Source organism: Chiloscyllium plagiosum, chromosome 6 (assembly GCF_004010195.1).
Source record: "Chiloscyllium plagiosum isolate BGI_BamShark_2017 chromosome 6, ASM401019v2, whole genome shotgun sequence".
In the NCBI taxonomy this organism is placed as follows: Eukaryota; Metazoa; Chordata; class Chondrichthyes; order Orectolobiformes; family Hemiscylliidae; genus Chiloscyllium; species Chiloscyllium plagiosum.
Window position 1 is genome coordinate 10144789 of NC_057715.1, and position 14322 is coordinate 10159110.

At 39.5% G+C, this 14322-nt stretch overlaps 1 protein-coding gene across 1 annotated transcript in view; it reads left to right on the forward strand.

The window, feature by feature from the left end:
- Positions 1-14322, forward strand: part of LOC122551031 (tumor necrosis factor ligand superfamily member 13B-like) — a 48839-nt gene that overhangs the window by 6726 nt on the left and 27791 nt on the right. Inside the window, exons 2-4 of the mRNA XM_043692674.1 lie at positions 583-651; positions 2215-2466; positions 2577-2670. Coding sequence (XP_043548609.1) covers positions 583-651; positions 2215-2466; positions 2577-2670 — 415 coding nt within the window. The remainder of the gene's footprint in view (positions 1-582; positions 652-2214; positions 2467-2576; positions 2671-14322) is intronic.

Sequence of the window (14322 nt, forward strand, 5' to 3'; positions counted from 1 at the left end):
CAATGCTTCAACTCTTTTTATAAATAAATAAACTTTTATTACCTGTTTTTTATATTTATAGCTGGCTTTCTCATACTTCAATTTTTCCTTCATTAAATTTTTAGTCATTCTTTGTTTATTAAATGCTGTTCAGTCTTCTGACCTACCACCAGTCATTGTACAATGTTATGCTTTTCTTTAAGTTTCACACAATCTTTAACCTATTTAGTTAATTGTCAATATCTGGTAAAGCTGCAAACTTTCCAAATAACCCGAAGTACAAACTAAAATCAAAACATCTCTGAAATTAAGTGATCCAGAATAACCTCCACAAACTTACTAGGATCAACTAACTATCTATTAAGGCAAATTAGTAGAATGAAAATGAGCCTATAACTTATCTGCTTCTAAACCCTGCTTTCCAAAAGCAAAATCAAGTTTTGCAAAGCACAAAATTGACCCAAAGAAAGAATGTTAATCTTTCTAGATCAAATTAGTGCTTGCTAACTATATTGTATTGTTGTCCCCAACTCCTTACTGTTATGGGCTTCACGGCGCGAAACAAGCCTTGCTGACCTCCCATAATTTCATTTCTCTGTGCAGATTGTTCAAGCAGCCATGCAATTAGAGTTAACTTTAAGGCACAGCAGTCTGATAAAACTGCAAGGTATGGTAGGTGTCCACAATGGTAAAAGCTGTTCTTCCATAAACAAAACTTTGCACTGACAACTGTTTTTTCATCACCTGGAATAAATGTAAAAACCTCTTCCCCATTTCAAGCCAGCCACTTGCAATGTCTCAAACAAAAAGCATGAGCAAGGCATGCCCATATAATAACACATTGACACTTGTCATTTTCACCTCTAAAAATACTTTTCTCTGAAAACCCACAGACTGGAAATGTTAATTCTCTCTCTCTCCATAGAGACTGTCCGAGCTGCTGAGAATGTCCAGTTTTTTTTTTAAATTATGCCAACACTTCTGGTGGGGAAACAAATTGGTTTTGGTGATAGATTCAGGGAACATCAACATCATTTACTTTGGTCACTTTTGAGGGGCAATAACTACTTTGACTGAATTCTCCATGAAAACAATGAGGCAATGATATCCATTTTGTTCGTCTTGATAACTGAATATGTTATAACAAATATAAGACTAAACCCATTATGTATAAGTGAAGCAGAGGAGAATGGAGTATCACTTTAGAGTCATTGAGATGTACAACACTGAAAAAGATCCTTTGATCCAACTCATCCATGCCAACCAGATATTCTAAATTAATTTAGTCCTATTTGCAAGCATTGGGCCCATATCCGCCTTAAACTCCTTCTTATTAATGTACCCATTCAGATGCATTTTAACTATTGTTATTGTACCAGCCTCCATCACCACTTCTGGTAGCTTCTTCCATACACCCTCGGTGTGAAAAACTTGCCCCTTAGGGCCTTTTAAATCTTTCCCCCTCACTTTTTAAACCTATTGCCTCCAGTTGAGGAAAATACCTTGACTATTCACTTTTGACATGCATTTACTAATTTTATAAACCTCTATAAGGTCATCCTTCAGCCTCTGACGCTCCAGCAAAAATAGTCCCAGTCTATTCAGCCTCCCTCAAAAGCTCAAATCCTCCAACCCTGGCAACATCTTTATAAATCTTTTCTGAATCCTTTCAAGTTTCATACCATCTTTCCTCTAGCAAGGAGACCAGAATTGAATGCAGTTTTCCCAAATTGGCTTAACCAATGTCTTGATAAACAATTTGTCAATAACCCACCTCCGATATTTTCCCCTCAGGCTGAAGATTATCGAAAAGCAAGTTAAAAGCTCTCTGCTGGAGCATACTGAAATAATAAAAGAAAATGAGCTATCACTTGCTCAAGAAAGGTTAGTTTAAAAAAAGGGTTTAGAACATGTATGAGAAGGACTTATAGCAACCAGGGAATTTTCTTCTGGTGATATATATCTTAGTCATGTTTGACGGGGAGGAGTACTTCAAAGGAGGTAGAGTCTACTCATTAGAATTGATTTTTTTTTCTCCACAGTGACCAATTATGCTTGCACAATATTCATTTTTAGTTTGAGTGTGATGTGCCATTTGCTCATCATGTGTGCCTCCATAGTTGGAAAAAGTCAGAAGTTGCAGCTCATGCAAACAGGAAAAGTAATATAAGTTAATGTTTTGTTGTGTTTGGGATATTGCACAATTTTAGCTGAAAAGTGAAATTTGGGGTAAAGATGAGAATGTTACAACGCGAGGATTTCGATGCACGAATCAGATGTTTTGTTTACTCTGCCTTCATCCTCATGTTGGCAGCTGTTCTGTCAGCTTACATTGCAGCAGTTAGTCTACACCATGTTATTGTGCTGAAAAAAGAAATCTCATCCATCAGACAGGAATTGGCAACACACAAGTTTCAACTAGATCACTTGGAAGCGTTAACAGTGACCAAGGATCTGTCAACCAACTGGAGCACTTCAATAAATCAGGTACTCTTCTTGCAATTAAATCCATTATAGTGGTTGTTGGTTACACTAGATTACAGCAGTTGCAGAGCACTGAACTTGTTTTTATCTAAATAACTTGTTTTAATAATCAGATTAATGAGTTTCTTGGGAAAAGACTGCATCAAAGGGAAAAATGGCAAGAAGAAAAAATGAAACTTAGAGGAAGAAGGTCACTTCCTGAACAAGGTTTGTTTGTGAAACAGAACTTTTAATTTTTTTCAATTACATATAGTTTTCCCAAGTGTTAGTTATTTAAAAATAAGGGCATTAGATATGTTGCCACATGTTATTTATTTGCATATGTCCAGTCACGATATTAGTTTGCAATCTTAGCGTCACATTATAATATTGTTTCGAACTTGTCCCAACTCAGACTCCAGCAATATGAGGCCACCTGAGGGAATTTCTTACTCTTACATTTGACACCAAATAGAGTAGCGTGTACGCTGTCATTTTAAAAAGTTCTAAAGATTGTGCTGAGAATTTTTGAAAGTTAATTGAGGTTAGTTATTTTTTGAGAATGTGTGAAATGCTCTTGTTAGTGTTGTCAAAAAAAAAGTTGAATTGTAATTATGGAGCAAAGCATGGACTTAGACAATACAAGTAAGTGTTGTTCATCTAGTGGGAAGCTGTGCCTGGAGTCTGAGGAGATAGAGGAAGTGCAAAATGAATTTTTTTGGTCAGTATTCACACTGGAAAAAGACAATATTGTCGAGGAGAATACTGAGATACTGGCTACTAGACTAGATGGGATTGACTTTAGCAAGGAAGAGGTGTTAGCAATTCTGAAAAGTGTTTAAAATAGATACATCTTCTGGGCCTGATGGATTTATCCAATGGTTCTCTGGGAAGGCAGAGAGAGCTTTTGGCTTTGATCTTTATGTCGTCATTGTCTACAGGAATAGTGCCAGAAGACTGGAGGATAGCAAATGTTGTCACCTTGTTCAAGAAGTGGAGTAGAAACAACCCTAGTAATTACAGACCAGTGAGTCTTTCTTCAGTTGTGGGTAAAGTGTTGGAAACGACTGTAAGAGATGGGGTTTATAATCATCTAGAGAGGAATAAGTTGATTAGGGGTAGTCAATACCCATTTTGTGAAGGGTAGGTCATTACAGACCTTGTTGAATTCATTGAGATGGTGACCAAACAGGTAGTTGAGGTTAAGTTGGTTGATTTGGTATAAATGGATTTCAGTAAAGCGTTTGATAAAGTTCCCCACATTAGACTATTACACAAAATACAGAGGCATGGGATTGAAGGTGATTTAGCAATTTGGATCAGAAATTGGTTAGCTGAAAGAAGACAGAGGGTGGTGGTTGATGGGAAATATTCACCCTGGAGTTCAGTTACTAGTAGTGTACCGCGAGGTTCTTCCACTGCTGTTTGTCATTTTTATAAATGACCTAGATGAGGGTATAGAAGGCTGGGTTAGTAAATTTGTGGATGACACTAAGGTCGGTGGAGTTGTGGATAGTGCTGAAGGATGTTGCAGGTTACAGAGGGACATAGATAAGCTGCAGAGTTGGGCTGAGAGGTGGCAAATGGAGCTTAATGTGGAAAAGTGTGAGGGATTCACTTTGGAAGGTGCAACAGGAATGAAGTATACTGAGCGAATGGTATGATTCTTGGTAGTGTAGATGAGCAGAGAGATCTGTGTCCATGTCCATGTACATAGATCCCTGAAAGTTGCCACCCAGGTTGATGGGGTTGTTAAGAAGGCCTATAGTGTGTTAGCTTTTATTGGTTCAGAGATTGCTGTTCAAAGTCATGAGGTCACGCTGCAGCTAGACAAAACTCTGGTGCGGCTATATAGTTCTGGTCACCGCTTTCTCGGAAGGATATGGAAGCTTGGGAAAGGGTTCAGAGGAGATTTGCTCGGATGTTGCCTGGTATGGAGGGAAGGGCTTACGAGGAAAGGCTGAGGGACTTGAGGCTGTTTTATTTAGAGAGAAGAAGATTGAGAGGTGACTTAGTTGAGACATACAAGTTAATCAGAAGGTTCATAGGGTGGGCAGTGAGAGCCTTTTTGCTCAGATGGTGATTGCTAGCACGACAGGACATAGCTTCAAATTGAGGGGTTATAGATATAGGACAGAGGTCAGGGTAGTTTCTTTACTCAGTAGTAGAGGCGTGGAACACACTGCCTGCACCAGTTGTAAGAGCATTTAAATGGACATGAAATGAAAATGGAATAGTATAGGATAGATGTGCTTCAAATTGGTTCCACAGGTCAGCGCAACATCAAGGATTGAAAGGCCTGTATAGCGCTGCAATGTTCTATATTCTATCTGGATACTTCTGCCACTGATGTCAGTTTGGCACCTGTTTACAGTGGAGGAAAAAACATTGATCTGAAAATGTAGACATAATTTTAAAATATGTGAAATAGTCTGTGCAGCATAATCAAACAAATTATCTTTAAGTCTAAAATTGTTCTTTATTTACCTTTTTAGAACTGCACAGTGGATATATTTCTCACTTGTTTCACAAATGAACAACTTTTGATGACAATATTAACAACATGAAAGCTTCTATTCAAGGAGATTTTTTAACATTTTGGAATTCTTTTGCAAGCCAGTGACGTTTAATCTCCCTGTTGTGGGATTTCAGTCATTTTCCACTCTGACTCAACAAAATCTTAAAACTTCCCCTTGTTGAGTCAGGTACTTTTGTTTGAAATACTTAACTTGGGTGTCTAAGAATTCCACTTATTGCGGTACAGCAAGTCAAAGAAAATGTTTAAACCCCTTTTTAAAAATTTTCTACATTAGGGAAAGGAAATATAGAAGTAATCAAAGAATTGAAAACAAAGCCCTATATTGTTACCAAACTTAATTGGTCAGAAGAGAGTCACTTTGAAAAGATTTATTGGCGTTATTCTTGGTGTGATTGTTTTCCATCACGAGAGGGAGGGAAGGAGTGAGGAAGGTGTTATCCTCAGGAGAGAGGGAATGGATGATGAAGAGGAGGAGATGAGCTAGAGACGTGGGCGGGATTGTGTGGTATAGGGAGAGGGAGGGAAGGTGGTGATGGGATGAGGGAAGAAAGAAAGGAGGGAGGGACTGAGGGAGAAGGAAGATGAGCATAGGAGCACTGGAAGGCGTGTGAATAGGGAGAAGTGGAAAGATATTTGAGGATGAATAAGGGTGGTTAAGTGAGGTTATGAAGGATTGGTAAATGAGGAAGGGAGGATGTTAAGAGTGGAGGAATGAATGTGATGAGGCAAGTGGGTAAAGGGATTAAGGAAAAAGGAAGGCGTAGAAAGTGAGTGGGGAGGTAAAGGAGCGATGGTGGGAGGGGTAGGAGAGAGAAGATAGTGACTGAGAGGAGGAAGAAATGGAGTGAGGGGAGCAGAAAATGGATGGGGGTGAGAGAAAGAACAGGGATGACAAGGGAAGGGAGCGCTAAATGATAGAGGGAACATGGGTGAGGGAGTGGGTTAGAAAGGCGAGGAAAGGAAAAAGAAGGGGAGGGAATGATTGGGAGGTCGTAGAGGAGGGAATGTCCTCTTTTCCTCCTTTAAATGTCTGTCCACAAAGCAAGCTCAAAGAGGAGGAAAACCCAGGCTGAAAGTCAACCCAGTTGATTGCCTTGTAGGAACCAATCCTTCATAATTAACTAAGAAATGGTAACAATATCATCAGATATAAAGCAAAAGCACAAAATTACACAAAGATAGGTTGCAGGTCAGAAAATTGGGCAGAATATTAAAAGAACGTAAAGACTGTCTAAAACATTAATGAAGGAGAGTACAAGAGAAAGAGTCGTGAAATCTTGTTGCAGCTCTATAAAACTTTGGTTAGACCGCACTTGGAATACTGTGTCCAGTTCTGGTCGCCCTATTATAGGATAGATGTGGATGCTTTGGAGAGAGTTCAGAGGAGGTTTACCAGGATGCTGCCTGGACTGGAGGGCTTATCTTATGAAGAGAGGTTGACTGAGTTCGGACTTTTTTCATTGGAGAAATGGAGGAAGTGAGGGGACCTAATTGAGGTATACAAGATAATGAGAGGCATAGATAGAGTCAATAGCCAGAGACTATTTCCCAGGGCAGAAATGACCAACACGAGGGGTCATAGTTTTAAGCTGGTTGGAGGAAAGTATAGAGGGGATGTCAGAGGTGGGTTCTTTACACAGAGAGTTGTGAGACCATGGAATGCGTTGCCAGCAGCAGTTGTGGAAGCAAGGTCAATGGGGACATTTAAGAGATTACTGGACATGCATATGGTCACAGAAATTTGAGGGTGCATACATGAGGATCAGTGGTCGGCACAACATCGTGGGCTGAAGGACCTGTTCTGTGCTGTACTGTTCTATGTTCTAAATCTGAATAGAAGTGTAAAGAGATAGCAAGAATTTTGAAAGTCATTTTTAAAAGAAGGTGAGCATTGGTCTGATAGAAAGTGAGTCTGCCAAACTATTAAGGAAAAATAACAAGGCAAATGCACTGATATTTTGCTTTGTTGTTCACGACAGGATAAATGGAACATCCCCAGAAGTAGCTACAAAGCAAGAAAGGATATTTGAATGTGTATATGGTATAAGCAGGCTGGGAAAGAGTTAAGTTCTGAGTTTTGTGAAGTAAGAGCATGACTCAGATCAGATCAGAACTTAGTTAACAATGGGGTGGTGCAGGCAAGGGTAATGAGTTAACAAGGTGGAAAAAACATTCATTATGTAGAGCCATTTAACAAGATGAGGTAGCATTCAGTGTGTAACATCAGTTAACAAGGTGAAAAGTATTCATTATATGAAGCCAGTTATTCATTGTGTAACAGCAGATGGCTTAATATTTATTATTCATACTTGTTGATTGAAATGGTCACTCAATCAATATGTATGTTGCCTTATCTGGATATTCCTTCCTATAAAATGACTATATAGTTCATTGAGAAACTGCTGTTCCAGAGAAGACCATGAACTCGTGTCTCTGTGCACATGGGCGATTGCTCTCTCTCTCCCTCCATGGCCCGGAATAAAGATGGAGGTAAACCTACACTGTGTTTCTGAGTGTTTTGCTTTGGCTGACGGGTGCAATGGGACCACAGTATTGGCAGAGTCGGCAGGATCCAAACAGATAGTTATGATCGGACGGTGTCAGCGGCCGCCCGGAACATTGGTGTCTTGAGATTTTAAACCTTGGTCCCTCTCGATATTCCTGTGTGCCAGAGACGGTCCCCTCATTCAATCACTCTCTATTCTATGGATTCCTTGAACGGTAATTAGTTCAGTCGAGAGACACAGTTTCATAAGCACGCTGGCAGGCAGAGGTTCAAGTCCTCTGCACTGCATGGCAGAGGTGGGTGGGGGGGTGGTGGGGGTGTAATTGAGGTTACAGTCCTCTACGTGGTACTGGGGTGCAAGTCCCCTGGGGTGGATTTGATTGAGGTTAGAGTCCTCTGTGTGGTACTGGGATTAGAGTCTCCTTGGGGGGATGGGGGGAAGAATGCGATTGAAGTTTGAGTCTGCACTGCATTGAGGGGGAGGGGGTGTAATTGAGGTTAGAGTCCTCTGCACGGTACTGGGGTGCAAGTCCTCTGGGGTGGGTTTAATTGAGGTTGAGAGGGGTGGTGTGGGGGTTGGTTGAGGTTTGAGTCCTCCGCACTGTGCTGAGGTTCGAGCTGTCTGTGTTTAAGCGGGGTTTGAGTATTCTGCATTTAATAGAGGTTGAGTTTTCTGTGTTTATGCGAGGTTTGAGTTTTGTGCTTCAGCAGGGTTTGACTTTTCTGCATTTAAGCAGGGTTTGAGTTTTGTGTTTAAGTGGGGTTTGAGAACGGGGTTGAAGTCCCCTAGTGATGGAATTTGAGTCTATGTGAGTCTTAGTTCTGGGGGAAGAGTGTGGCTTGCACTGTGGTGCCATGTGGTCTGCTGCGAGGGCTTTCTCTTTTTATAATGTCAGTGAGAGGATTAAAAAAAACAAGAAAACGGTAAACTTAAGGTTGTATTAATATTTGGGTTGAAAGAGGAAAGTTTCAATGTAAATTGCGCCATGCTGTGAGTGTTTGATGTTTAAAAACTTTGGTTTGTTAAAATACTGGTTCGGAAAATCCATTAACTATTTTGCCTTTTTTGAAACAGGATCTCAGTTTTATGTTTGTGTGCTATGTAATGGGGCAAATTTTGTTTTTACATTGAAATTGTACAACATTATGTCCTTTTTAAAATTATCAAACCTGTAGCCTTAAAAGAAATTGGTCTGAGTGCCTTGACCCCCTGATTTGTTTGAGATTCTACAATGTTTGTTTAAAAACAACAGTTTAGATTACTTTTTTTTAGATTAGATTAGATTACTTACAGTGTGGAAACAGGCCCTTCGGCCCAACAAGTCCACACCGACCCGCCGAAGCGCAACCCACCCATACCCCTACCTTTACCCCTTACCTAACACTATGGGCAATTTAGCATGGCCAATTCACATAACCTGCACATTTTTGGACTGTGGGAAGAAACCGGAGCACCCGGAGGAAACCCACGCAGACGCGGGGAGAATGTGCAAACTCCACACAGACAGTTGCTACTGTGCCACCCACAAAGTTGGGTCAGTGGTCATGCTTTAGCCAGATGAGAGTATTGTATTAAAATATCTTTGCTGTGTTCTTAATGCAGAGTGTTCACAAACAAAGAGTGCATTTTGAGTTTGATGTTTTGTTAAGATTTTCTAGAAAATATTAGAACTTGAGGCTGAGCTGCTTGAATTCTGTTAGTTATCATTAAGATAAAAGCAAATTATTGCAGATGCTGGAATCTGAAACCGCTGTTCTGAATCTCTTATTTCTGTTAATTATCATTAAGATAAAAGCAAATTATTGCAGATGCTGGAATCTGAAACCGCTGTTCTGAATCTCTTATTTCTTGATTGTCTCTTTCTCTCGCTCCTCACTCTCTCATCACCTTTTTCCTCTCCTCTTCCCCCTTTGCTACCCTTGTCCCCGGTTTTCCATTTTGCCTCTGTTTCACCCATCCCCCACATATTTTGTCACATAGCACCGGCTTCAGCCTTAGTCATTCACAGCTCCTAATCTCCCTATAATCTCTCTATACATTGTCATTGTCACCTCTTTATTGCTACCTTTGCTTCTGGAGCCATGTCTCACCTTCTCGCAGCTTAGTATGAATACCTCCCTACTTCTCCTTTTTTCAGCTTTGACAATGGGTCAGTTAGACTCAACGTCAGCTCTTTTCTCTCCTTACAGATGCTGCCAGACTTGCTGAGATTTTCCAGCATTTTCTCCTTTTTAGTTATCATGAAGACTTCATTGGCCCCTTCATATTGCAAATTCAAAGAATGTTGATCTCTCCCAAAGTTGCCACAGTAATTCCAACTGTTTTATTTGGGAAGTTTCATTTGGAGAACATGTTTTAGAATATTCAGCATTTGTTTCCCACAAATGTTTAAGATTCTAATCTGAACTGAAACTGTCTCTTCAATTGCTAAAGTACAGGAAACATATTGTAGTTTTCTTGCTGTTCCAGACTTTTAAAATACTTTTCCTGTCAGCTTTCACATTAGCCAAGTATCAATTTGTTAAAAGCAAATAATTTTTGGATAACCCAAATGAGGTACCCGAGGGTTTGATTTTAGGATCATTGATTGTTGTTTATAATTGACTGAATTGCTTAGGCAGTGCAATATAGAAGTTTATGGATTGTATAAAACTTTGATGAACAGAGTAACAGACTTCAAGAATTCAATGAGGATTGAAATAGGCAGACACAATTTAGTGTAGTTAAATGTTTGAATGTCTTTATACTGGTAACCACCTTGGCAAGGAAGGAATGAGAGAGGAAATGCAAAGATACTTTCAGCATCTCACATCGTCTCTAGAGTTTCTCCATTTACAGGTAAAGCACACCTTCGGACCATCGCCCGCTCCTCCACAGCCTGATCGAATGGATTCAATCAGCTTCTCAGTCATGAGCATGAAAAGTGAAGAAGCTAGCAACAGTAAAGAGGAGGTCAGTTCGCTTTTTGTCAGTGGCCTTTCTGTGGACATTAAACCACGTGAGATTTATCCTGTATTTTGATCATATAAGTGATATGAAGGTTCACTGATCAACCTAACATCACAGCAGCCAGTTGGCTTTGTTACATTTAATAGAAGAGGGTGAGCAGAAGCAGCAAAGAATGCTGCGTTCACCTCGCCAGCAGCTGCAGCTGCCACACTGCACACTCAGATGCGCTGGTATCCTCCATCTGAAGCATCTCTGCAATTCTTGTCAGGTTTGTTAAGCATTTAACTGCCCTTATCCAAGAATCATGTTTCTCAGAGGAGTGAAGCATGAACAGACTAAATTTTGTTTTCAGGTTGGGCTTTACTGAAGGAGATTTTGGAGAACTGGCTTGTTTCCACTTGACTTATAGGGGATGAAGTGGTCACTAAGGATTGTGGATTTAAGAACTTTTCTGGTGGATTTTGTTTCCCGCATGAGGGGATTCTTCAAATTCAATTTATTGTAATTAACTAATAATTTTTGTTATAATCGTTGTAGGCTGTGTGTCAATAATGTGCTTAAATACTGGCTGTCAGAGTCTTATGAAAGCTGGTAGTACCATCTCGGTGGTTATCATGAACTGATATATGGAGAGAATTGGAATGTATATTGGGTATAAGCAGGCAGGAAAAGAGTTCTGAGTTTTGTGAAACAAGAGGTTCAGCTGAGCATGACTCAGATCAGACAAGAACTTAATTAACAATGGGGTGGTGTAGGCAAGTGGTATGTGTTAACAAGGTGGAAATGCATTCATTATGTAAAGCCATTTAACAAGATGAGGTAGCATTCAGTATGTAACATCACTTAACAAGGTGAAAAGTATTCATTAAGTGAAGCTGATTATTCATTTTGTAATAGCAGATGGCTTAATCTTTTCTATTGATATTTGTTGATTGTAATGGTCACTCAATCAATATGTATGTTGCCTTATCTGGATGTTCCTTCCTGTAAAATGTCTGTATAGTTCATTACAAACTGCTGTTCCAGAGAAGACTGTGAACTCATGTCTCTGTGCACATGGGCGATTGTTCTTTCTCCCTCCAGGGCCTCAAATAAAGATGGAGGAGGTAAAACTATACTGTGTATCTGAGTGTTTTGCTTTGGCTGTGGGGGTAAATGGGACAACAGATAGGGAGGAAGGAATTCAAGAAAGTTACAATTGGAGATGTGGACTGACAAATCCCTCAGTCCTAACGGCCTTAACTGTAGGATCTTAACATAAATAAATGCATTGGTTTTGATTTCCCAAACTTTCTTAATTTGGGGAAAGTTCCTTTAGATTGCAAAATTAGATTCCCTATGACTCCTTTATTGAAAATAGAAAGGGAGGGAAACAGAAAACGATAAATTGCAAGCCAGTTGGTGAACATTTGTTACTACAGTGAAAATCTTAGAAGCTATTATTACGGACATAGTAGCACTTTGAAAAATCAAGGTAATCAGGGAGAGTCAACATGGTGAAAGAGAAATCATGTTTAAACAATTTTTTGGAGTTCTTTGAACATGCGGTGGATAAAGGGGAGCTTGTGAATGTACTGTACTTAAAATGCCACATCAAAGGTTATTAAGGAAAATATGGTGTAGGAGGAAACATACAAATAGCTGTTAATAATTTTTTCGACTAATAGAATAGACATTGTCAAAACCTTATCTTTTTCTTTTGCATTATTTTGAATGTGGACCGCAAGAGCAAAAGGACTGTGTTTTTAAAAAAAATCAATGATTGTTGTAGGATTGCTGCACCTTTTAAAAGCATGTAACCCCAACACTTTGTGCACTTGCAGTTTACATGGCTGCATGTTCAACCAGTGTGGGGAGGTTTGTATATGAGCTGGAGCCTAACGTTTTTATGGAGCTTCGGTTGGCAGCAAGTAACCGATTGGGTTGTGGACAAGAGATCAGTTATTGATGCCAAAGGTCTTCTGCCTTTTAATGATTAAGTGGTTCCCTCCCAGATAGCTGAACATGTTTTGAATGTTTGGGGCAAAAACCATTGGATCTCCGTTATGGCAAGAACTGTCCCTTTCCTCTGTAGTTTTAAAAAAAAACATGAAGGAAGCCAGTTTACTTTACCCCCATCACTTGCTGTAAGCTGTGGCTCTTAACCAGTAAATCAGAGACTTTACAAGTATGAACCAACCACCCTGCACCTTCAACAAGCAAGTGAAAGTATCTGGTGAAGGAGAATCAAGGAGCAGCACAACCTAACAAATCAGAAGAACTATCTCAGTGTACCCTGTGAACAGGGGCTATTGAACAGTCTTTCCAGTCTTTTCCCTTACCCACCACATCCATTTTTCTCCTGTCTATGTGTATCGTTTAGAAGGGAGTTAGAGTTTTAAGTCGCACAGATATACATAAATAGTTCATAATCATTCATCTGCAGCTGGAATTTTTATTTGCAATAAAGTCATTCTTAAGTGCAAAAACCCACTCCATGCTTCATGTCAACCTGAGCCTTTGTGACAGGTAAATTGGATAATTTTACATACTTTTTATAAAGCCTTTAGGTTTTGACACCACTCCAAGAATAGCAGAGCTTGATTTCCAGTCCGCTGCCACAGTAAGGTGTAACAGCGTAAATGGGTCTTATTCTGATTGGCATGTTGCAGTGAGTGATGTGCTAGGGAGCAAACTTGGAGATGTGGATGGTGGCAGAGAATCAAGAATATTGCAATTGATAAACCTTTGTTCAAAAAGGGTGTAAAGATAAGCTTCATTCCAAATCAATCAGCTTAACTTTGCTGGTGGAAGAACATATAGGAAAGATAATCCAGAACAGTGTTGATATCACTTGGATAAATATGGATTCATTAAGAAAAGCCAGTACAAACATGTCAAATGATTGGGGTTTTTTATTTGTTTCGATGAGGCAATAAAGATGGCTGATTAAGGTATGTAGTTTATGGACTCCAAAAGACAGTTCATGAAGTGTCACATAATATCAGCATGGATCTGATGTTGGCTGAGAGACAAGTTAAAGTATTGAAAAGTGATCAGTTTTGATAGAAACAGCAACGAAAAGTAACAAAAAAAAGGTCTTGGTTGAAAGGGGAAGCAGGAAAGAGGAAAAAGTCTGTACTTCTGTTAAAGGCATGGCAGGTCGGGAAAGTTATTAAAAAGCAGATGGGAGCTTAGGCTTTCTGAACAGGGGTGTGGAATGCAAAAGCAAATACGTTATGAATGACTTCTGTACAGTCTGGTTAAATCTCAACTGAAATTTTGTCCAGTGTATGTGTTTAATTCTTGGCACCAGACCTTAGAAATGATGTCAAGATTTTAGACAGGATTCAGAAAAGCTTTGAAAATGAAGTTCCATGTGTCTGAATCATGTCACTGGATGAATTGGAGAAACTGGGTAGTCTTTTGGAGAGAAGAATGTTGAGAAGAATTTTTGTTCAAAGAAAAACAGTTCGCATTGCTTGAAGGATCAAAAACACACGTAAGATGAATGTCAAATGAACCAGGAGCAACAGGATGAAAGTGTGTAGCGAATGGCTCGGACCTGGGATGCAGGGAATTTCCAATGGCTAGACAATTGTTATGCCACAAGGTGACGAGGACCCTGTGGAATTCCCATCTTAGCACACGCCAAAGACGTTTCCAAGAAAACCAAATTTTCTGCTGGGCAATTCCCATATGCCTTAAACCCTCCAAAAGTCTCCTTTTAACTTGGAGACTTTGTAGGATTCCAGAGAAATTAAGTACAATAGTTAAACTATTAAATACATAAGTTTCAATTTTCACATTTCATTTGTCCACATTTTAAAAAGCAAAGAAGTTCTTGAATTATTGGAAAGGTCATGTACCAAATATACACCCTCTGGTATTAGTGCAATTTTGTGT